This window comes from Heptranchias perlo, chromosome 11 (genome assembly GCF_035084215.1).
Source record: "Heptranchias perlo isolate sHepPer1 chromosome 11, sHepPer1.hap1, whole genome shotgun sequence".
NCBI classification, from domain to species: domain Eukaryota; kingdom Metazoa; phylum Chordata; class Chondrichthyes; order Hexanchiformes; family Hexanchidae; genus Heptranchias; species Heptranchias perlo.
In genome coordinates this window covers 67,771,222-67,795,420 of record NC_090335.1, presented here as the reverse complement: position 1 = coordinate 67,795,420, position 24,199 = coordinate 67,771,222, and the positions used below count along the sequence as shown (strand labels likewise).

Sequence of the window (24,199 nt, the reverse complement as noted above, 5' to 3'; positions counted from 1 at the left end):
CTTCCTTTAAATTCTCCTGAATTTCTAATTATATTACGCCCAGCGATTCGACAAATGGATTAAACAAGGTGGCGATGTAATGACTTAAAACCGGCTTTTAGACGAAGCTGTGGTATGGTGCTACCCCCCACCAGGCCGATCTCTTCTCGGTGGATTCGGACGGCCTGCTTCCGTTCAGTACGCGTTGTTGAAGTGTTATGAAATCGAGGACGGAGATTGCGCGGGTTGGCTGAGCCTGTTTTCTAGCCGCAGACTGCGTGTAAGCTAAAGCAAAGGTTTGCGATAATCGTGCGCGCAATTTTTAAAGAAAGCGACCTGTGAGCAATAAATCACGATGGAAATGACGGCTTTGGTTTTCCCGACGATCAGTGGAAGGAAATTTTGGCTGAACTGTGACTTGATTTCGGACAGGCAGTGACACCACAGAGGTGATCATGGGGATTGAGGAAAATGATGAAGAGGCAGAGCTGGGAGTCATTAGCCTACATATGGAGCCTGACCCTGTGATTGAAGATGACGTCGCCCAAGGTATCTCTTCTGCCCCTGAATAAATAAGTCAGTTCAAGGGTACCCAAGAGTGGAAGAGACTGCAACTTGCCACAGTTTTATAATTTTTTCTTTTACAACTGTTTTAAAATTTCGAGCACGTGTTAAAGCCCTGGACAACTTGCCAATGCCCACTGCCTTCACATGACAGCGATTGAAAGTAATCAGCACTGATCTTAAAAGAAGCGTTGGTGAATCCAATCGCTCTGCTTGTAGATGTGGAAGCAACAGCTGCCCTTGATTTTCCGGCTACTGTGTCTTTCCAATCACCAGGAGGTTATTTCTGTCGATTAAACAAGTTGCTCTGTCTACCTGTCCTCGAGCTGTAACCGATGCGCAGTGGTGGAAGATTAAAAGGCTCATTTCCACAAAAGTGAGGAAAAACAGTTGGAGAGGCTGCAGCAATTTTATGTCGGCTTCCCCAGATTGTAGGAAGTTGTCAACCAATCATTCATAGAGACAGAGGCACCAACAGAGGCATCAACTCAATGGTGTACGTCGACCACAAGTGACTGCCTTTCCATGACATGCACCGGTGGTCTCTGATGTCTAGAAAAAAAAATAATCCTTGCAAGCGAATGAGCTCCATTTAGGGTCAATGAATAACTCTTCCATCCATCCTTGTGTGTGCTTGGGGTATTTGAGTCTGGTGATTTTGGGGGAATCACAATTACAGTCTAAAGCCGTAGCTCATGTGCCTTGAATCCACTGGACAACACAAGGCCCTTAGTTAGAAAATGTGTAGGATCAGACGCATTGCCAAATGCACAAAATGGATCCTTAAAAAAGAACCAGACTTATTTAATATCCCATAACTTTATTAGTCCAAATCCATTGTAAATATGTCTGACTGCAGTTTGCATTTTTTCTCCGAGAGACTTAAGACGTCAGAGAGAGGTGCCCTTGAATGTCCTGTCCTGGGTCATTTGAAAGGCCTCGGCCCACCCTTTGGCTGGGCCTTGCACTGGAAAGCAGGGCAGGAGATAGGAGTGTGACTGCAGAAGGCCCTGAGGGGCAAAGGTCATCCTGGGGGATCGTAGAAGAGTAAAGAGCCAGTAAGTTCAGGCTGCCTCCAGGACCCCGGAGACCCCACCAGACCCCACAAGGGTCCGAGGCAAACCCCAGCACCTGAGTCCTTCAAATGCCCCTGTGTTTGGGCACAATGAGGAAGGTGAGGGCGGAGAGCTCTTTGCCATATCGGAATATTCTACTGTTGTTCGGCCATTGTTTGACGATTGCCCCATTGACCTCGATACAAACATCCTTTGTCGATACCTCAATTCCATAATGCCCACTAATTGGTAGTGGCCGCCCTCCAATTCACCTGTGACCAGTGGACATACTTTCATACGTAGGTGCTGCAATACAGGAACTGTTGTTGTTGCAGTTCAAAAAGACAAGGGAGGTTAGATATTTCTAATCTTTGCACCTGGGGAATGCTCAGCTCTCAGGTACAGTGAGGAGGAAATGGGTGTGGAGACCCATTGCATCAGGTCTCTGTTCCCACACTGCTTCCCCAGGCTTTCTTGGGTGGGGAGGCGGTCCCCAAACTGCCTGCACCTGTAGTCGGCACTGGCCTAACCTAAGGATGGAAATGAGATGGGAGGTTGTGTTCCCACCCCTCCTGCATCACTTTCCACTGTGAGCACGCATAGAGCACCCAAATAGAGAAATAAGGAGACACAAGGCTAGTTTCTGTTTCATCCTCCACCCAGCATGATCTTTGGATCTCTCCAACACCAGCCACAAGGCTCCGATGGCGATAGCCAGGCCTGCAGCTACATTCCTGTTTCTGCCTCTCAGTCCTAGCGCAAGGCCCTGCCAGAGAGCTGCCCAGACTATGCAAAGGACCCAGGCCAGGAACACTGAGCATAATCGTCCCACCAGGCTGCTCAGACCCGGGCCTTAGCAAGGGCCCAGAGTGGAAAATCGGCCCCAATTTACATTGCCAGTCCAGACTGGTTGGGCAGATGTTAGCAGTGCTCTGTAGTAGATAGAAACTGGAACATGGCTATGTGAGAAAGGCCCTAACAAAGTCTCCATAAGTCTTGTGATGTTTTTAATCCCTGAAACAATAGGCCCCTCAAGACCTGTGCTGCTGCCTGGTACATCTGTACCTGTTTGTGTTGGTTGTGGTACAGTGTGTTGTGCTGTGCATTCTTGCACTCCAGTTGGCCCCAGTTCAGTTGTGGAGAGAAGGACCTGAATTACTGGTGCATCACAGAGCTTTTATGCCAACCTCTGCAGTGATGTGCATGTCAATGTATTAACAGACACTGACTGCAGGACATAATGCAGTACTATTGTCCGGTGCTGTTAATAGATGCCAGCATTATAGTTGAATAATATATTCTTTAAGTCAAGAAGCCCAGGTGAAATCCTTACCAGATTCTGTACTGAAGCTCATTTCATCCCATATCATCCCATCGACACGTCCTGCCAGGAAGTGGGGCACACTCTTCTGAACAGTTGAATAATCAGTTGCTGGTGATGGTCTGTCCTGGGAAATTAATGCAATCTTCTCCTTTTTGTTTTCATGACATCTTCTGTCACGTTCAGAAGATTGTGGTTAAAGATGTGACATCCTCCTACTACAATTGGACAGGGCTTTAGTGAGATCTCACTTGGAGTACGGCGTACAGTTTTGGTCTCCATATCTAAGGAAGGATATACTTGCCTTAGAGGGGGTGCAACGAAGGTTCACTAGATTGGTTCCTGGGATGTGAGGGTTGTCCTATGAGGAAAGGTTGAATAGAATGGGCCTATAGGCTCTAGAGTTCAGAGGAATGAGAGGTGATCTCATTGAAACATATAAGATTCTGAGGGGGCTTGACAGGGTAGATGATGAGAGGCTGTTTCCCCTGGCTACGGAGTCTAGAACTAGGGGGCATAGTCGCAGGACAAGGGGTCGGCCATTTAAGACTGAGATGAGGAGGAATTTCTTCACTCAGAGGGCTGTGAATCTTTGGAATTCTCTACCCCCAGAGGGCTGTGGATGCTGAGTCGCTGAGTATATTCAATGATGAGATAGGTAGATTTTTGAATTCTAGGGGAATCAAGAGCTATGGGGATTGGGCAGGAAAGTGGAGTTGAGGTCGAAGATCAGCCATGATCTGATTGAATGGTGGAGCAGGCTTGAGGGGCTCCTATTTCTTATGTTTTTATGCTCTTCTGTTCGCCTCCAACCCGTTGGATGGATTTGAAGCATTGAGCTCTGGTCCAAATCTTGCCACCCTCCTGGCTAACACCACCGCCACTCCCACCCCCCTCCCCCATCCACAAATGTAGGCCACCTCCTATTCTCAAGAACTCGCAATTAAAATCAACACCAAGAAGACACCCTTCATCGCAGCAAAGCTCATCACTTTTTAAAAATTTGTTCATGGGAAGTGGGCGTCGCTGGCGAGGCCGGCATTTATTGCCCATCCCTAATTGACCTTGAGAAGGTGGTGGTGAGCCGCCTTCTTGAACCGCTGCAGTCCGTGTGGTGAAGGTTCTCCCACAGTGCTGTTAGGAAGGGAGTTCCAGGATTTTGACCCAGCGACGATGAAGGAACGGCGATATATTCCCAAGTCGGGATGGTGTGTGACTTGGAGGGGAACGTGCAGGTGGTGTTGTTCCCATGTGCCTGCTGCCCTTGTCCTTCTAGGTGGTAGAGGTTGCAAGTTTGGGAGGTGCTGTTGAAGAAGCCTTGGCGAGTTTCTGCAGTGCATCCTGTGGATGGTACACACTGCAGCCACTGTGCGCCGGTGGTGAAGGGAGTCGATGTTTAGGGTGGTGGATGGGATGCCAATCAAATGGGTTGCTTTGTCCTGGATGGTGTCGAGCTTCTTGAGCTGCACTCATCCAGGCAAGTGGAGAGTATTCCATCACACTCCTGACGTGCCTTGTAAATGATGGAAAGGCTTTGGGGAGTCAGGAGGTGAGTCACTCGCCGCAGAATACCCAGCCTCTGACCTGCTGTTGTAGCCACAGTATTTATGTGGCTGGTCCAGTTAAGTTTCTGGTCAATGGTGACCCCCAGGATGTTGATGGTGGGGGATTCAGCGATGGTAATGCCGTTGAATGTCAAGGGGAGGTGGTTAGACTCTCTCTTTTTGGAGATGGTCATTGCCTGGCACTTGTCTGGCGCGAATGTTACTTGCCACTTATCAGCCCAAGCCTGGATGTTGTCCAGGTCTTGTTGCATGCGGGCTCAGACTGCTTCATTATCTGAGGGGTTGCGAATGGAACTGAACACTGTACAATCATCAACGAACATCCCCATTTCTGACCTTATGATGGAGGGAAGGTCATTGATGAAGCAGCTGAAGATGGTTGGGCCTAGGACACTGCCCTGAGGAACTCCTGCAGCAATGTCCTGGGGCTGAGATGATTGGCCTCCAACAACCACTACCATCTTCCTTTGTGCTAGGTATGACTCCAGCCACTGGAGAGTTTTCCCCCTGATTCCCATTGATTTCAATTTTACTCAGGCTCCTTGGTGCCACACTTGGTCAAATGCTGTCTTGATGTCAAAGGCAGTCACTCTCACCTCACCTCTGGAATTCAGCTTTTTTGTCTATGTTTGGACCAAGGCTGTAATGAGGTCTGGAGCCGAGTGGTCCTGGCGGAACCCAAACTGAGCATCATTGAGCAGGTTATTGGTGAGTAAATGCCGCTTGATAGCACTGTCGACGACACCTTTGCTGATGATTGAGAGTAGACTGATGGGGCGTTAATTGGCCGGATTGGATTTGTCCTGCTTTTTGTGGACAGGACATACGTGGGCAATTTTCCACATTGTCGGGTAGATGCCAGTGTTGTAGCTGTACTGGAACAGTTTGGCTAGGGAGACAGCTAGTTCTGGAGCACAAGTCTTCAGCACTACAGCTGGGATGTTGTCGGGTCCCATAACCTTTGCTGTGTCCAATGCACTCAGCTGTTTCTTGATATCACGTGGAGTGAATCAAATTGGCTGAAGACTGGCTTCTATTGATTGTGGAGATATCGGGAGGAGGCCGAGATGGATCATCCACTTGGCACTTCTGGCTGAAGATGGTTGCAAACGCTGTCATGTTCTCATATTCTAACCCTTCCAGAAAGAAAGAACTTGCATTTATAGAATTGTCTTTCAAATTATGAAGGGGCTCGATAGGGTAGATATAGAGAAAACGTTTCCACTTGTTGGGGAGTCCAAACATAGGCCGTAAACAGAAGATAGTCACCAATAAATCCAATAAGGGATTCAGCAGAAATTTCTTTACTCAGAGAGTGGTGAGAATGTGGAACTCACTACCACGTGGAGTGGTTGATACGAGTAGCATAGATGCTTTCAAGGGGAAGTTGGATAAGTACATGAGGGAGAAAGGAATAGAAGATTATGTCGATAAGGTGAGATGTAGTTAATAGAGTGGGAGGAGGCTCATGTGGAACATCGACCGGTTTGGCCGAATGGCCCGTTTTGCGCTCTAAAATCTATGTAATAAAGCACCTTATCATGTTCTCAGTACATCCCAAAACATTTCACAGCCAATAAGTTACTTTTCGAAGTATGGTCACAGTTGTTTTGTAGGCAAACACAAATTTGAGCACAACAGGGACCCACAAATGACAAATGAAATGAACGACCCATTAAATTGTTTTTAATGGAGGAAGAAATATTGGTCAGGACAACCAGGAGAAGTCCTTACTCTTTGTTAAATAGTGCCATGGGATTTTCTATTTCTACCAGCACTGACAGAAATGGGCCCTAGTTTATCTCATCCAAAAAATAGCAATTCCGACAATACAGTACTCCCTCAGTACTGCACTGAAGTGTCAGCCTAGATTATGTGTTCAACTCCAGGAGTGCAATCAAACCCACAACCCTCTGACTCAGAGGTAAGGGGGTGACCAACTGAGCCAAATTCCCAGCCTAGCATGCAACTGTATTTTGAACACCCTAAAATCCATATCTCTACTACCCTGTCTGGCAGATAATTTCAAACATTCACCATCCTTTCAGGAAGAAGTTAGCTCTGTTACCTGATCTAAATTAATTTCTGGCAGGTTTATACCTCTGGTCCTACTATCAAATCTTATTTTAAAGTAATAGTCCAGGAAGCAAGCCCTTGTTTTTTTCTGAGCAATTGTACTGTAGATTCCAATCATTTCTGCTGATATAATTCTGCCTGATAACTTATAGGTGGTCAGGTACCTCTTCTCCTTCTTGTTTACGTGATAAAGTATGATTATTGTAGCTACCCACTTACTGGGCCTCTTATCTTTACTCCTGGCAATAAATTAAGATGCAGCATAACACAACGTGCATCGTTCACCCCTGACAGTAAGTAATGCATTTAACGTCGCACAACTGGTGAAAGTGTCTTAACAAACACAAGTCAGGATGTTTCCTCCACAATATTGTAATTTTAATGTCACTGCACCTTTAAGAGAGTATCTGAGGGGGATAGTTGGTGCAATGGATTAGATACTAGCCTTTCACCTCAGAGGCATGAATTCAAGTCCAGCTATGGGAGGGGATGAAATAGTATCTTCTGTGTTTGTAAGGACTCATCCTATTTCCATGTTGAAAAGTGTCCCTAACTTGGAACTAATTGGCAAAAATGGCAAATTGTCAATGGAGAATGTGCTCTGCTGAGGTTGAGGCTGAGGTATGTGGTTGGGACACATGGAAGAAACTTTACTCTCCATTTAACTATGCTATCTCTGACCTGTCGACCAGTTCGCCAAGACAATCAATACCGTTTAGGATTACAGACCTGGTATTTGACGCTAACAGTGGGAGCCTGAAAGGGAAGATTTAGCAGTCCAAAGCCTAAGCATTCTCAACTTGATTAGTACAAAATTCTCATAAAAGGAGTGTAGAATAGGAAGGGGATGTGCTTCCAGTCCTGCCCAGTGAAGCTCTGTAACTAAGAGGTTATTGGCACAGGCTGTCTTGGGTTATATATACACTATAATAGTGTCCGTGTGAAGTGAATTTGCTTTGCACCAGCGCTACATTTTGCCATTGTAGTCTATTGAGACTGTGGTCCCCAATATTTTTTCCTTCCTCTCTCTGGATGAGTGCCGGATCTTGGTTTGGCTTGTCGGCAGACAGTATGGCTGAGAACACGGATCTTATGCGGAAAAAGAAGAGTACTGGGACCTGCTTCCTACCAGTTCCCAGCCCAGTGTGTTGGGGCGTCAACGCCCAATCTCCTGAAGTATTGATGAGTGACAGAGGACTCCTGGCTCCTGCTATTTTTATTTTTTGGCAGGTATAATTTCACAAGGTGACTATAAATGACACGGGCAAGGAGCAAGGTAAATCTGAAATAAATGGGTCGTGTTTAATGGAATTGAATGCTTTCAGCTGCCTGATTGCTTAATGAGTGCTATTTTAGAATGCGCCTATTATACCAAAGGACTAATCTCAACTGTTCAAGCAGCGAATTGTGTGGATCAGAGATTTAACTTTTTTAAAGTTCTGTCATCAAATTTAAATGCTAAGGAAACAACTTATTGAAACATGTACTGAGGAAGATGGAATAGCTCAACGCCCTTGTTTAAGCTGATATTATTGCCAGGTCAGGATTTGCAATGTCCCCTCTTGGCCTAACTGCGGAGTGGGAGGAAAGGAGGGTTATTAATGATCTATATTTCTCTAATTTCCCAACTCATTTACACTGAGGTAGGATGTCAAAGGTGACTTCCTCTATGGCTTCTGCTCCACCCAATCGGCAAATTTAATTTTACTGCATGTTACAGGGAAAGAGCCAGACCCTGTACGCATTATTGGATATTTTATTTTATGCGTCTTAGTGATGTATTGATTCTCTTTCAACTTATGTGCACTGAAGATGAGTTATGTATGTTTTTAAGGTTAATTTTACAGCCCCTGCCATGATATTTTACAACAGCTAATCAAACGGTGGTACTGCATATTGCCCACTGACACCGTTACACATGCCAATTAACTGGAATGTTACATTACTTTGTACTCAGAGAGCAGAATCATCCTAATTTACTCAGTACCATTGAGTTTGCTGAATTATGGGTTCATTGCACTCATTAAATATACCAATGGCAATCAAATATCGCTCTAGGACCACTTGCAGCCCATCTTCCGTTCATCAGCAGCCTCCCGGCCTACTCGCTGCTTCATGTGTCTTTGTGTCTCCATTCGTGGCTGTGGAATGGTGACAGAGCCCATCGTGTATGTCTGCATGTGATGAAGTAGGGCGAATTTCGGTGTTTCCTCTCATCCAGCTTTGGAGCTAAAGTGGAACTTCTTTATCCAGAGAGTGGTTAGAATGTGGAACTCGCTATCATGTAGAGTAGTTGAGGTGAATAGCACAGATTCATTAAAGGGGAAACTAGATACACACTTGAGGGAGAAAGGAATAGAAGATTATGCTGATAGGGTTAGATGAAGTGGGGTGGGAGATGGCTTGTGTGGAGCATAAACACCGGCATAGACCTGTTGGGCCAAATGCCCTGTTTCTGTGCTGTCAATTCTATGTAATTCTATGTAAGCTGCCTTCTCTAACCAAATCTCAAGATGGACCCTGAAAAATGAATTGGGTGTGGGACCCAGGCCATGTTGTTTGTTCTGGAAATCATTCAGGACACAGGGTGTTTGTTGACAATTAAATTTTACACGGACAAAGCATTAGCAGATATGTGAGACTGGGTTAACATTAATACAACTGATCATCAGTGTCCTGTGTAATATTTCACACTTTGATCAGGGCTAATCAAACAAACACAGAACTTGTTGTCGTTTGGACTATTTAAATCCGGGGGTGGGGGGATTCTCTTTAGCTCTGGCTAGAAATCCAAACTCCATAGATTGGAACTTGATGTCATCCATGTACAACATCCCATTGTGAGGGTCTACGAAACACTGTTTCATCCAGAAGCCCCATCGTTTATCAAACTGTGTATGAAATCTGTTCCCAAAAAAGTATTTTAATCTCTTGAGAACTGATTCTGTTTTTATTATTGCACAGTCAGGGTGCAATTTTAACCAAACTGCCCATTGGCAAACGAACGAGATTGGGTGCACCATTGGTTTTACACACCGCTCGATTTTACTCTCCACTGAAGCCAATAGAGAGTAATACTGGCAGGGTGTAAAACTGGTGTTCCACCCGATCCCGTGGGATTCCCGCCCAGTGAATTAGGTTAAAATCACACCCTCAGTATCTTGCTATGCCTCATTGCTTCTATGTATCGTTCAACCTGTGAACAAATGTGTCTGCTAGTTTTATGTACACACTGGTCTGACAGCGTGGTATTTCCTGTCTTTGCAAAGAGTCAGGAGAATATGGTAGGAATCCCACGTGACCTCTTGTGGCCAGTAGAGTTAGGAGGTAAGTGTTCATCCTGGCCATTCTGCCCAATTTATGGCGGGTTTTGGTTCATGGGAGAATCGATCTGCTTATGGAAACAATCGGAGCACAAGACAAAAACCCTGGGGGAAGGCCCGAACCATAACAATTAATGGCACATGTTATGAACACAACATCACACAGGGATGTGGACAGAGAATTAGAATTGGGTCATCTGGCAATGGAAGAGATCCAGCAACATCATGAAATGGAAACGCACAGACTGGCATTAGAGGACGAGAAGGATAAATGCAGCTATGAAGAAGAAGACGATACGGAACATGGGTGGCACAGGAGTGAAGGGGAAAAGAAAGGAGAGTCAGCAGAAGAAAAGGAGAAACTTCATTGGTGTACCCTCAGATTAATGGGTAGAGGCTTAGCGATGATGAGACCAGCGAAAGAGGGCCCAGCAGATTCAGTCTATAATTCTGTACAGAATAACTGTGACAAAATGCTAAGCGTTGTCTGGGGCATTTTCTTTTTGTTTGTTCTGTCCTGTCGTTATGGTGCGTTTGAGATTAAAACCAGCTTCACTTAAAGATACACAAAAGCCTAGGAGCAGATATGTCGTTCATTGGTATCTGGGAATATTTATATGTTGATCCTTTAAATGGAAATCTTATGTACATTCTCATTTTGTTCTGTGAGTTCCTAAGAGGTTGGTACAATTAATGAAAAGAAAAACTTGCATTTATATAGTGCCTTTCATAACCTCAGGACGTCCCAAAGCGCTTTACAGCCAATGACGCACTTTTGAAATGTCGTCACTATGGAAATGTAGGATATAGGACAACCAATTTGCGCACAGCAAGGTCCCACAAACAGCAGTGTGATAATGACCAGATAATCTGTTTTAGTGATGTTGTTAGTTGAGGGATAAATATTGGCCAGGATACTGGGAAGAACTCCCCCACTCTTCTTCGAAATAGTGCCATGGAATCTTTTACGTCCACCTGAGAGGGCAGACGGGGCCTAGGTGACAATTGGATTGTTCCTGCAGCTATAGGGTGCATCCTGGCTTTTTGAGTAAGTGCATCTGCTTATATTTCCAGTTTGCTATTTAATTTATTTGGTCCGATTCGTGAGGAGACTGCCTCTGGAAGGCTCAGCCCGATTTAACTTTTACAGCAAATGGATGTTTGTCAGCCTGATGCAGACGTGAGGTACATATTTGATTACCTTTGTACAGTGCAGCAATCCTTCAGTACTGCACTGAAGTGTCAATCTAGATTATATTCTCAAATTCTGGAGCAGGGCTTGAACCCATGGTCATCTGACTCAGAGGTGAGAGTGCTACCACTGAGACAAGTTGATGCTTTAAAATTTTAACAAAGAAACCATAGATGCTGTTAATCACAGGTAATGTGAAGCAAAAATTAAGCTTGAAATAAAGCTTTGAAAATTAAATCTCTGGTTTCTTTCAAAATCTTTTGGATAAAGCAAAAAAAACCTCACAGAATGAGGGGAGACAACCTTTTACTTAAACTCGGAGAAACCTACTGAAAAATGCTGCAAAATGCACATGCTCAGAATGCCCAGTCGTAGTTGTTTATTCCCTTCAACTGTTTTGGGGAAAAATATCCAATCAAAGTCTAGGCTTTTGAGATAGGCTGAGGCCTTGAAGTAAAAACTTTAATGAGGGTATTAAAAACAAAAAGGTAATTCATTGGGTACATTTTTAGCATGCTATTGTGTAATGTGCAATTTTTAATGCGTTTATTTTGTTTAAAACCTTTTTTGGACATTAGAAATTTCAGTTACTGAGAAAAATTGGCATTGAACATTTTTTTCAAAAAGTGTTTTGAGTGATTTGATTGGTTTACCTTCTCCTTTCTTTTTATTGGTTGGTTCTCCTGGCTGGTCATTCATGACTGGTTGTTTTTATAAATGCTTGGTAGTTTCTCATTGGCAGTTTTGATTCATACATTCTCTACCTTTTCAGTTCTGATTAGCTGTCAATCAACAAAGGTTGAAGGGAAAATATGAAGTGTGATGGGGGGAAGCATATAGGGAAGGTATTACAGGAAGTAAGTGACATAGGAAGTGCACACCATATGGACGACTATATAAATCGTAAATAACTATTAAAGTTTGAATCTTGTTTTTGCATGTTACATAAGTAAGTATTCGATTAACTGACTCGCTAATATATTGTAACAAGCTTTGTGTTGTGGGATAAATGCACAACAGGTTGGTCAGCATCTGAAAGAGGAAAGATAGGTTAATGTTTTAGGTGGGATCCTTCATCAGATTGCTGTCCATTAAAGTTCAAGGCGATGTTCGAGGATGCTCCATTGAAATCTCTTTGCCGTTTTCCAGTTCCACAATATTTTAGTCGTTACTAATTCGAATAGCCCAAGTAAATAATTAAGGGGTTCCTGAGTCTTATTGTCTGTTGCGATAAGTATTTACATGTGTCGGAATACTGAAAAGTCCGTGTCTGATGTTTCTGCATGTGACTGAGTAATATAAAGCCTCTAGAATATATAAAGCAGAGAGCCAGTAAGAGCTGCTGGGAGCTTGAGGTGGAAATCACTGCAAGTGAAATCTGGTAGTTAGCAACATAGGAACAGGAGTAGGCCATTCAGCCCCTCGAGACTTTTTTTTAATTCGTTCATGGGATGTGGGCGTCGCTGGCGAGGCCAGCATTTATTGCCCATCCCTAATTGCCCTTGAGAAGGTGGTGGTGAGCCGCCTTCTTGAACCGCTGCAGTCCGTGTGGTGACGGTTCGCCCACAGTGCTGTTAGGAAGGGAGTTCCAGGATTTTGACCCAGCGATGATGAAGGAACGGCGATATATTTCCAAGTCGATATATTTCCACCATTCAGTTAGATCATGGCTGATCTTTGTCTTAACTCCATTTACCTGCCTCAGTCCTGTACCCTTAATACCCTTCCCTAACAAAAATCTATCAATCTCAGTTTTGAAATTTTCAATTGACCCCCAGCCTCAACAACTTTTTTGGGGGAGAGAGTTCCAGATTTCCACTCCCCTCTGTGTGAAGAAGTGCTTCCTGACATCACCCCTGAACGGCCTGGCTCTAATTTGAAGGTTATGCCCCCTTGTTCTGGACTCCCCCATCAGAGGAAATAGTTTCTCTCTATCTACCCCATCAAATCCTTTAATCATCTAATCATCTAAATAATAAAATCACTCTTTTTTGTGAGCCCCGACTCATGAGGCCCAGTTTTAACCCCCGTTGCCCAAGCATAACAGAGCACACAGCGGGTTTAAAATCAGCTCAGTGTTCTACTCACCAGATCCACGTCCTCTTACATTGAATTTACAGCATAGAAACAGGCCATTCGGCCCAACAGGTCTAGGTCTGCAGGTTTATGCTCCACACGAGCCTCCTCCTACTCTATTTACTTCATCTCACCCTATCAACATATCCTTCTATTCCTTTCACCCTTATGTGTTTATTTAGCTTCCCCTTATTTGTATCTATGCTAGTTACCTCAACTACTCCATGTCGTGGTGAGATTCACATTCTCACCACTCTCTGAGTAAAGAAGTTTCTTCTGAATTCAGTTAAACTTAGAGAGGATAAAAGCCCTGGTCCAGATGGATTGCATTTCTGCATATTAAAAAGTTAGGGAAGAGATAGCAGAGGCACCATTACATATATATAAAAATTCATTACAAAAGGGAATAGTGCCAGAGGACTGGTGACAGCTAATGTGATTCCTATATTTAAAAAGGGAGATAGAACAAGTCCAGGGAACTATAGACCAATTAGCTTAATGTCGGTGGTTGGAAAGATAATGGAATCCTTACTCAAAGATGTGCTGAAAAACATGTAGAAACTGAAAACATAAGAACATAAGAAATAGGAGCAGGAATCGACCATACGGCCCCTCGAGACTGCTCAACATTCAATAAGATCATGGCTGATCTTCTTCCTCAACTCCACTTTCCCGCCCAATCCCCCTATCCCTTGATTCCTTTAATGTCCAAAAATCTATCAATCTCAATATTTAATATATTCAACGACTGAGCATCCACAGCTCTCTGGGGTAGAGAATTCCAAAGATTCACAACCCTCTGAGTAAAGAAACTTTTCCTTATCTCAGTCCTAAATGGCTGACCTCTTATCATGAGACTATGACCCCAATTCTAGACTCTCCAGCCAGGGGAAACAGTCTCTCAGCATTTACGCTGTCAAGCCCTCTAAGAATTTTATACATTTCAATGAGATCACCTCTCATTCTTCTCAACTCCAGAGAATATAGGTGCATTCTATTCAATCTCTCCTCATGGGACTATAAAGAATAGTCAGCACGGATTTCAAAAGGGTAGACAAGGGTAATGTAGTAGATGTAATATATTTAAACTTTCAAAAGGCATTCGGTAAGGTACCGTATAGTAGACTCATGACGAAGGTCAGAGCATGTGGAGTCAGGAGACAAGTAGTAGAATGGATAGCAAGCTGGCTACAAAACAGAGAGAAAGTAGGCATTAAAGGTAGATACTCAGACAGGCAAAAGGTGGGAAGTGGTGTTCCACAAGGATCGGTCCTGGGACCACTGTTGTTCACCATTTACATAAATAATTTGGACTGGGGAATTGGAAGTCCAATTTCAAAATTTGCATATGACACCAAATTGGGGGTATAGTTAATACTGAGGAGGACTGCGACAAAATACAGCAAGCCATTAATAAACTTGCAGAATGGGTGTGTAATTGGCAAATGAATTTCAATATAGATAAGTGTGAGATGATACATTTTGGTAGGAAGAATAAGGAGGCCACATACTCCTTGGAAAATAAGAGTCTAAATGGGGTAGAGGAGCAGAGGGATCTAGAGGTACAGATACACAAATCACTAAAAGTAGCGATGCAGATTAATAAGGCCATAAAAAAAGCAGACAAAGCACTGGCGTTCATTTCTAGAGGGATAGAATGGAAAAGCAGGAAGAACCTTGGTTAGACCAGACTTGGAGTACTGTGAACAGTACTGGTCTCCATATCCATAGAGGCACTGGAGAAGGTCCAAAAAAGATTTACTAGGATGATACCAGAACTGTGAAGTTATACCTATCAGGAAAGATTGAACAGGCTGGGGCTGTTTTCTCTAGAAAAGAGAAGGCTGAGGGGTGACCTGATGGAGATCTTTAAGATTATGAAAGGGTTTGATTGGGTAGACGTAGAGAAGATGTTTCCACTTGCAGGGGAGACCAGAACTAGGGGCCATAAATATAAGATAGTCACTAATAAATCCAGCAGGAAATTCAGAGAAACTTTTTTACCCAGAGAGTGGTTAGAATGTGGAATTTGCCGTGACTAGCATAGATGCATTTAAGACTTGCTAAATAAACACATGAGGGAGAAAGGAATAGAAGGATATGTTGATTTGGTTAGATGTAGAAGGGCGGGAAAAGGCATGGACATGTTGGGCCGAATGGCCTGTTTCTGTGCTGTAAATTCTATGTAATTCTATGAATTCCCTATTGGATTTATTAGTGACTATCTTATATTTATAGCACCTTGTTCTGGTCTCCCCCAGAAGTAGAAACATCTTCACTACGTCTATCCTAGCAAACCCTTTCATAATTTTAATGACCTCGATCAGGTCATCTCTTAGCCTTCTCTTTTCTAGAGAAAACAGCCCCAGCCTGTGCAGTCCTTCCTGATAATAATAGCCTCTCAGCTCTAGTATCACCTTCGCGCCACGCACCATTTTGTACAGGCGTGTTTTCGCCAGCGTCTGAGGTCCTTGCCGCAGGCAGGTGAGGGCCTCATTAAAATGTAAAAGTTGTGGTCCAGTGACCTCATTCAGACCGCGATTCGATTTTAACCCTGGGCCGTGTGGGGTCGCGCACAGGGCCAACCGGGAATCTGCTGTGAAGTGAATCCAGGGCCAGCAGAGGCCCAGGTAAGTCAACTTGAACATTTATTTTTTTTGTGGGCCAGAAGGAGCAAGCCCTGCAAAAAGACTTCGGGCCTTTTCTGCCCCTGGGTCCCCTCCCTCCCCACCCCGATCATGTCTGGAGCCCGTCGCCCCCCCCCTCCACGCACTTACCTGACTGCCAGAGACCGTTCCCGCGGGTCTGCTCCAGCCACCTCCTGCCGCACTTGACCTGCTCCCGGCAACTGGCCCAAAATCGTTCATGCCAGTTTCGGGTGAGAGTCTGGCCTGGACGATGTTAATAAGGCCCGGGGGTTAAAATGGCCCAGGTCTTGCCGCTCGCCCCACACTCGCCTCTCGCCCCAGGTTGAAATTGGGGCTATACACTTAGCTCTTCCTTTGCACATCTCTTGAGGCAAACTTGCAATGCTGCAGTATTATAATTAAAAGCTAGCCAGGGTCTTAGCAATGGCCAACATTATATTTGATGCTGGATAGCTTTATTTGCAGGTCCTAATTCATTCAACTGTATTATTTATGGTATTTCGGTTGAGTGTACTTTTTATGATATTCCATTGTTCATCCTCCAAATATTTGCTGAAATATTAATTAAAGGAGAAGGAAAGCCTAAAGGGAGAACCTACAGTACAAAGTACTGCCCAACATACATTATTGAACAAACAATGAAGACTGCATCTCCTGCGTTCTAGGAGATATCTTTGATTTAGTGAGTCATTCTCCCTCCCATGGAGACCCACCATTTCTGGTCTTTTGTTACATCTGATGTATATTGTGGATTAGCCTGAGCACGTCCTGGAGGGATCCTGTTCTTCTCTATGGACGTCAGCACTTCAGACCAGTTTAGGTGGCAATCTAAACTGGGGAAAAGGTAGCATCCGGTGAGCAAACTGCAGTACCCAGGCAGTAGTAGGTGCCTTCAGATGGGCACTGCAGGGTAGAAATTCATCTGGGCTGCAGTTGAGATCACAAAACAGGCCATAATTTTGCACCAATTGGCGCCAAACTGACTCAAGGAAAAATTGCAGCAAAATTGCTTTTGTTTGCCTCAGATTAACACATTGCACAGGTGCATGTTTCCTACACTTTAACTGTTGTTTACAACCATTGCCGATGTGTAATCTCTCAGAAACTCAGCCGAAGCTTGCCTCACTCCATCTCCTTTTGTCTTATTTTTTTTCTGCTTCTGCTCCTTGATGTTGCGCAGGAACTTTTTAAACAAACGCCCATTCGCAACCTTGGCGTCCTACTTGACCCTGAGATAGGATACTGGATGAGCAAAAATTTCCTCCAACTAAATATTGGGAAGACTGAAGCTGTTGTCCTCGGTCCCCGTGCCATTCCCTAGCCACTGACTCTATCTGACTCCCTGGTCACAGTCTGAGGCTGAACCAGACTGTTCGCAACCTTGGCATCCTATTTGACCCAGAGAGGAGCCTCCAGCCACATGTCCGCTCCATCACCAAGACCGCCTACTTCCACCTCCGTAACATCACCCGTCTCCGCCCCTGCCTCAGCTAATCTGCTGCTGAAACCCTCATCCATGCCTTTGTTATCTCTAGACGTGACTATTCCAATGCTCTCCCGTATCCTAACTCGCACCAAGTCCCGTTCAGCCGTCACCCCTGTGCTCGCTGATCTACATTGGCTCCCGATCCGGCAACGCCTCGATTTTAAAATTCTCATCCTTGTTTTCAAATCCCTCCATGGCTTCGCCCCTCCCTATCTCTGTAACCTCCTCCAGCCCTACAACCCTCCGAGATCTCTGCGCTCCTCCAATTCTGGCATCTTGCGCACCCCCGATTTTAATCACCCCTTTATTGGGCGGCCGTGCCTTCAGCTGCCTAGACCCTAAGCTCTGGAATTCCCTCCCTGAACCTCTCCGTCTCTCTACCATTCTCCTCCTTTTAAGATGCTCCTTAAAACCTACCTCTTTGACCAAGCTTTTGGTCGCCCGTCCTAATATCTCCTTATGTGGCACGGTGTCAAATTTTGTTTGATAATCGCTCCTGCAAAGCAAGTTGTTGACATTTCGGCTCATTTTCGGTCGGCAGACAGTGCTTGACATAGAGACCTTTTTTACCCGCTCATCATCTCTCCTGAAACTGCTGACTTATATTAGTGTAATGGTTCCATAAGCGTTTGGTGCACTGTTCGACTGTAGAGGCCATCACAACAGAACCACATGCACACCTGATAGCGATCAGGATCGGGTACCCTGCCTCATTTTCTCCTCTAGTCCCTAAATGAGGATGGTAGAGCCCAATTGCAGTGCCTCAACTGCAGCCTTAGCTGAGATCAGCTTACTCAGCACAGACCAGAAACAAACTGGGACCTTCTGGTCTGCATGGCTTAGTACAATAACAACTTACGCCCTGAAACAGCGTCCTCATGCCGATTTTCAGCACAAAAGATCGAGGAAATTCGGGCGTAAGTGACCTGTTTCCTCGATTGTTCGCGCTGATTCTGCCAAAGCTCCAGCAAGATCCTCTGCCGCTCATTAGTATAGTTCCGCCCCCCCTCCCCCCATGCAAAAGAGCAGCTCCCGCGAGTTTCCTACATTCACCCCTAGTTTTCTGCGGGCGTCGATTTAAGCCAGAGAATTTAGGCACAGCGAGTCTGTAGCGTAGCACAATGCCCATAAGGGCTTCACAGTTCAAGGGAAGAGGGATGGGGTCAGATCATTCCACCCTAGGAATTGGGTGGGTGTGGGACCTTTAACGTAGAAAGAAAGAAAGAAAGACATGGATTTATATAGTGCCTTTCACAACCTCAGGACATCCCAAAGCGCTTTACAGCCAATTATGTACTTTCAAAGATAAATCACTGTTGTAATGTAGGAAACACGGCAGCCAAAATTGCGCATAGCAAGGTCCCACAAACAGCAATGAAATTACTGACTAGATAATTTGTTCTTTTTAGTGATGTTGGTTGAGGGATAAATATTGGCCGGGACACCAGGGAGAACTCCCTTGCTCTTCTTCCTAATAGCACCACAGGATCTTTTACATCCATCTGAGAGAGCAGGTGGGGCCTCGGTTTAGCGTCCCATCTGAAAGACGGCATCTCCGCTAGTGCAGCTCTTCACTGGGAGTGTCGACCTGGATTATATGCTCAATTCTCTGGAATGGGACTTGTACCCACAACCTCCTAACACCAGGGGGCAAGAGCACGACCCTCTGAGCTATAGCTGACATAGTTAGAGATGGAGTATACTAATATCTGTTTTTAATTGAAGGATGTTAGATTTTTTGTTACATTCTAAAACAAATGCATTTTATTGTCTGGTTACAGTTGCCAGTGAAGATTTGCGGTCCAGCTTATATTTTGTCAATGGATCTTTGCAAGAGGTAGTCTTCGCTAGTACTATGGGGACACTGCTACCGTGCCCTGCATCAGGGAGTCCCCCAGCAACCCTGCGCTGGTACCTGGCAACTGGAGAAGAGATGTACGATGTCCCAGGGATCAGACACGTCCATCCGAACGGCACTCTCCAGATCTTCCCCTTCCCCACTTCAAGTTTTAATAACTTCATCCACGACAATTCGTACTATTGCACAGCAGAAAATCCTTCAGGGAAAATCAGAAGTCAGGATATTCACATTAAGGCCGGTGAGTAGAGTGATAATAATGTGACTGCAGTGGGTACGAGGGGCTCCACTGTTTCCTTCAGTTGGAATCAAAGTATCGTACAGCACAGAAGGAGGCCATTCGGCCCATCTTGCCTGTGTCGGCTCTTTGAAAGAGCTGTCCAATTAGTCCCACACTCCCCCAGCTCTTTCCCCATAGCCTTGCATTTTTTTTTTCTTTTCAAATATATATCCAATTCCCTTTTGAAAGTTACTATTGAATCTACTTCCACCACCCTTTCTGGCAGTGCATTCCAGATCATAACAACTGGCTGTGTAAAAACATTTCTCTTCATCTCCACCTCTGGTTCTTTTGCCAATTATCTTATATCTATGTCATTCTGGTTACCGACCCTCCTGCCAGTGGAAACAGTTTCTCCTTATCTATTCTATTAAAATCCTTCATAATTTTGAACACCTCTATTAAATCTCCCCTTAACCTTTTCTGCTCTAAAGAGAACAACCCCTGCCTCGCCAGTCTCTCCACATAACTGAAGTCCCTCATCCCTGGTACCATTCTAGTAAATCTCCTCTGCACCCTCTCCGAGGCCTTGACATCCTTCCTAAAGTGTGGTGCCCAGAATTGGACACTATACTCCAGCTGAGGCCTAAACAGTGATTTATAAAGGTTTAGCATAACTTCCTGGCTTTTGTGGGCCACTGAATGTTAGTTTGGGTCCACACACTGCCCTTTCAGCTCTGAGATCCGATTTCAAGTCCAGTTCAGGTTAATGGGATGAAAATGTCCACTTTCTCTCTCTTTCCATTTATTTCACATCTATAGGGAGCTTACAATTTGCAGAGTGATTGAGCTTAAAATAAATTTTAAAAAACTGTATCTAATGAAAATCTGAAGTAAAAACAGAAACTGTTGGAAATACACAACACAACCTTCAGAGAAAAGAGATGTTAACATTTTGGGAGATACCCCTTTATTAAAATTCATTCTCGGGATATTGTCATTGCTGGCAAGGCCGGCATTTATTGCCCATCCCTAGTTGCCTTTGAGCAGGTGTTGGTGGGCCTTCTTGAACTGCTGCAGTCCGTGTGGTGATGATCCTTTAATAGAATTGTATCTGAACCCCCTCATTTTTACCAGTCCATAAAGGAGTTTAGCTGCTGCACCCTTACAGTTCTGATGAGGGGTGTCTCCTAAAATCTTTTCTTTCCTCATTTCAGATCCTCTCAAACCTTCTGTGTATGTCCAGAATTTTCTCCTTGTTTTTTTGCAGAGAGGAGATGTTCATTCCATCAGCCTGGGCTGGATACAACCCAGGTTCTATCGATGAAAGGGCAGCGTACTAACCCACTGTACCATTAGTGTCCCAGGGTCATTATGAGATGAACGCTGGGGTATCCACTGGAAATAGATGCAGGCAGCATGCAGCGGTTTTGATAAATTGACTGTGTATGGCTTTATTCGCTTGTAAGCTCTGGAATTTCCTCCCTAAACCTCTCCACCTCGCTCTCCTCCTCTAAAACCCACCTCTTTGACCAAGCTTTCGGTCACATGTCTTAATATCTCCTTATTTGGCTCGGTGTCAATATTTGTCTGATAACGCGTGAAGCGCCTTGGGACTATGTTAAAGGTGCTATATAAATAAAGTCGTCGTTGTTTATTGAACATTGTCACAGTTTGACAGCACCAATCCAGTTACTCTTTCTGTCCCCAGTTTTAAGAGAGCCCTATACGGTCCGTGTGGAGGACCAGAAAGCCATGCGAGGGAACGTAGCGGTCTTCAAGTGCATTATCCCCGCCTCTGTGGAGACTTATATCACTGTAGTGTCATGGGAGAAAGACACAGTCTCACTTGTCTCAGGTAAGATCATTTTCGTTTCTTTTCAACTTCCCTTAAAGCAGACAGGTTCACTGTGATGGTAAAAAAGATGCTTTGCTTATGCACAAATATTGGAAGTTTCTTACCTGCTGCTTGATAATCTCTGACTGACCCAGTAGATGTATGTGTTGAAGTTGAAGAACTGTGATGTTTTTATTTCCCCTCATAAAATCCAGTATTTTACATTGGTTGCTACTTTCCATGTGTCGGAAGAGTTTGGCGGAAATATAGCTTTTTATTACAATCCCAACAAGCTGGTTATAGAACAGTTGGGATGTCTTTGCAATTGTCAAGTGATCCCTTTCACTTTCTGCTTGTAGTTGGAGGATTAGACATTTTTGAGGGAATTCTGTCCAATTGGCCTAAAGAAAAGGCTTGGTGCTTGTCATGTTGTGCGATGGATAGTATCCACCTTTATCTTAGCTGCACGGTGAATCTTTTTGGGCTACAGTCAATGATATTTTGCCCAGAAGGCAAAATGGAGAAGTGTGTGTTTGGTATGGATCTGGATTTTACCTTCATCCTGACACAGCCTGCTCTGTTGTCCATTTGGTAAATGTTGAGATGTAGCTGAGGAGAGCTGTAAAGCTGTTGGTGCAACATGCTACATATTGCTTGATGGTTTCACTTCTGTAGTGCACCAATTCACTTGTCATGTAACTCAATCATCTACAAGTCCAGGATATGTAGGACTGGTAGACAGGGCTAGTCACGTACTAAGACTTGAAGCTATCACTGCTTTCCTACGCTGTAAAAATTGGTGCATGACATGGGTAGCCTTTTAGTATTGGTATATATTGGTTCACTGGGTGCTTTCTATGACTGGAGGGCACCGCATGACAAATTTTGTTTAAGTGCAACTGATTTAACTGTTAACATTTATGTCTGTTTACATTGTGGTTACTTTTTGTTTAAAATCTCAGTTTGGTCAGACTACCATTTCCTAAGATGTTTGTGGCAAAAGGGGGAACTTGTTTAAGCCATTGATGCCCTTCTGTTAAGTGGAGATAAAGTCCCATGCGTGCCATCTTGTAAAAAAAAATTAATGTGCCGACATCTACTCTTTAGGCCCATGCATGAAGAATGCTCACTTGGATGAGATTCCAGAGATTGGTTTTGTTAAAACAGCGCACACAGGAACATAGCACCATTGCATTAGCATCCGTACGTGAAGTTTGTTGGTCAGAATTTGCACCCTACAATTCAACGGCCACCAAACACTGTCTCTGGTTCCTCGCCCAAGTGGCCGCTCTTCATCACATGTGAACCTGACCCATGAACTTTGGCCGATTATTATACTGTGGGGCACATGACGGCCACTCTTGATCTTATCCTCGTCCAATGTCCACGCAAATTCAATTTGCAGCAGGGATCACAGACACTGAATGGCTGAATATTTACTCCTCTTATCCTAGGAGAACAATTGCAGCGCAGCGAACTGCCTGATCAAATGGTTCATAACTGCAATATCAAGGAAAGTGTCTTAATTCTCCGTAATGCCATTCAAGATGTCATTTTCAACGTTCCCTCACTCCCCCCTCCCCCCCAACTTCCCCCTCCCCCCCCCCCCCCCGACAGACACATATAAATGCAGAAGGTTGTTTCTTTGCCTGACAGTGAGATTTCTTCGACTCTGAACCATGATCAATTGAATCATAATGTGACCCTGAGCTGCAAGTTCAATAAACCGCATCCTTGGAACACTGTGAAGCCCGGCTCCAGAAGCTGTTGATAAGAGATTCTGCCTAATGCTGAGCAGCTCGCATCGTTTGAATTGTGCCTGGTCGATTTTGCTTTGTGCTCTCAGGTATCTCATTCTTCTTCCTAAAATGGAAGACAGTTACACTGTGGCTGTAGATCCTCTTTGCAGGAAAGTAAATGCTTCAGTAATGACTGGATTATTTAACTTTAATGGATCTAACTTGTTTCACGCTGCTGTGTCATACATAGGCAGTTGAAAATAGGGCCCACCTCTCCCTAACTAGGTTCACAATATGAGTGGTCTTATCATGAGCTTCGATTGAATGTAGCTCATTTTCACTGAGAGGTTGTCAAGGAAATATCGAGACCGATAGAGTAACAGCATTGTGGCTAGTTACTCCATAGTGGGATCAGTGCAAGAAGTCCAGGCTACAATCCTCAAATCTTACAACTTTACAAAAGGCCTTCAAAGGTCATGGCGCTTATTAACCTTTACTTGAAACCTTTGGTAGTCATGGCAATAAAAAAAAAACAAGGCACACTTTCCAACAAGGGAACTCTGCCCTCCTGCTCCCAATAGTTCAGCTTGTAAAGACTACTGCCAGAGGCAGTAGTAGAGGCGGGTACAATTTTGTCTTTTAAAAAGCATTTGGACAGATACATGGGTAAGATGGGTATAGAGGGATATGGGCCAAGTGCAGGCAATTGGGACTAGCTTAGTGGTATAAACTGGGCAACATGGACATGTTGGGCCGAAGGGCCTGTTTCCATGTTGTAAACTTCTATGATTCTAAAGCTGGATTCATTTAAAATTCACAAAAATTGCAGACCCAGTAATGTGTGGTTGGATTCGAATCAATAAAGAGGACTTAAAGGGGCTGACCATTCCATCAGCTCTTTGTTAGGTGCATGAGGTTTGTATAGAAAGATATCTCCAAATGATGCCATGCAGAACCATTCCTGACGGCATGATCCCTTTAATTGATCTGCTGCAGGTATTTATCGTTACTGAGGTCCAGTGGTAAAGCTGTCGGCAAACAATTGAGATTTAGTGGGGGCTATGATCTCTTGCCTGTGGTTGAGTTCTATAAATATGACCTACATTCGACTCCCCTGAGGAAATATTTTAAACAGGCATGTGTCAAGGCAAGCCCTTAAGGGCTTCAAATGCCAGAGGTCAGGGAAGCTGATGGCATATGTTGTGAAAAGTCAGCGGTATGTAAGAGTGATTGGTAATTGTTCAATTATTATTATTGTTT

At 44.3% G+C, this 24,199-nt stretch overlaps 1 protein-coding gene across 1 annotated transcript in view; it reads left to right on the top strand.

Moving 5' to 3' along the window:
- The first annotated feature begins 19,095 nt into the window (after window positions 1-19,095).
- The window catches only part of LOC137326854 (cell adhesion molecule DSCAM-like), a 449,662-nt gene continuing 444,558 nt past the window's right edge, over window positions 19,096-24,199 (top strand). Inside the window, exons 1-2 of the mRNA XM_067992234.1 lie at window positions 19,096-19,384; window positions 21,075-21,214. Of these exons, the coding sequence (XP_067848335.1) occupies window positions 19,141-19,384; window positions 21,075-21,214 (384 nt within the window). The 5' untranslated portion in view covers window positions 19,096-19,140. The remainder of the gene's footprint in view (window positions 19,385-21,074; window positions 21,215-24,199) is intronic.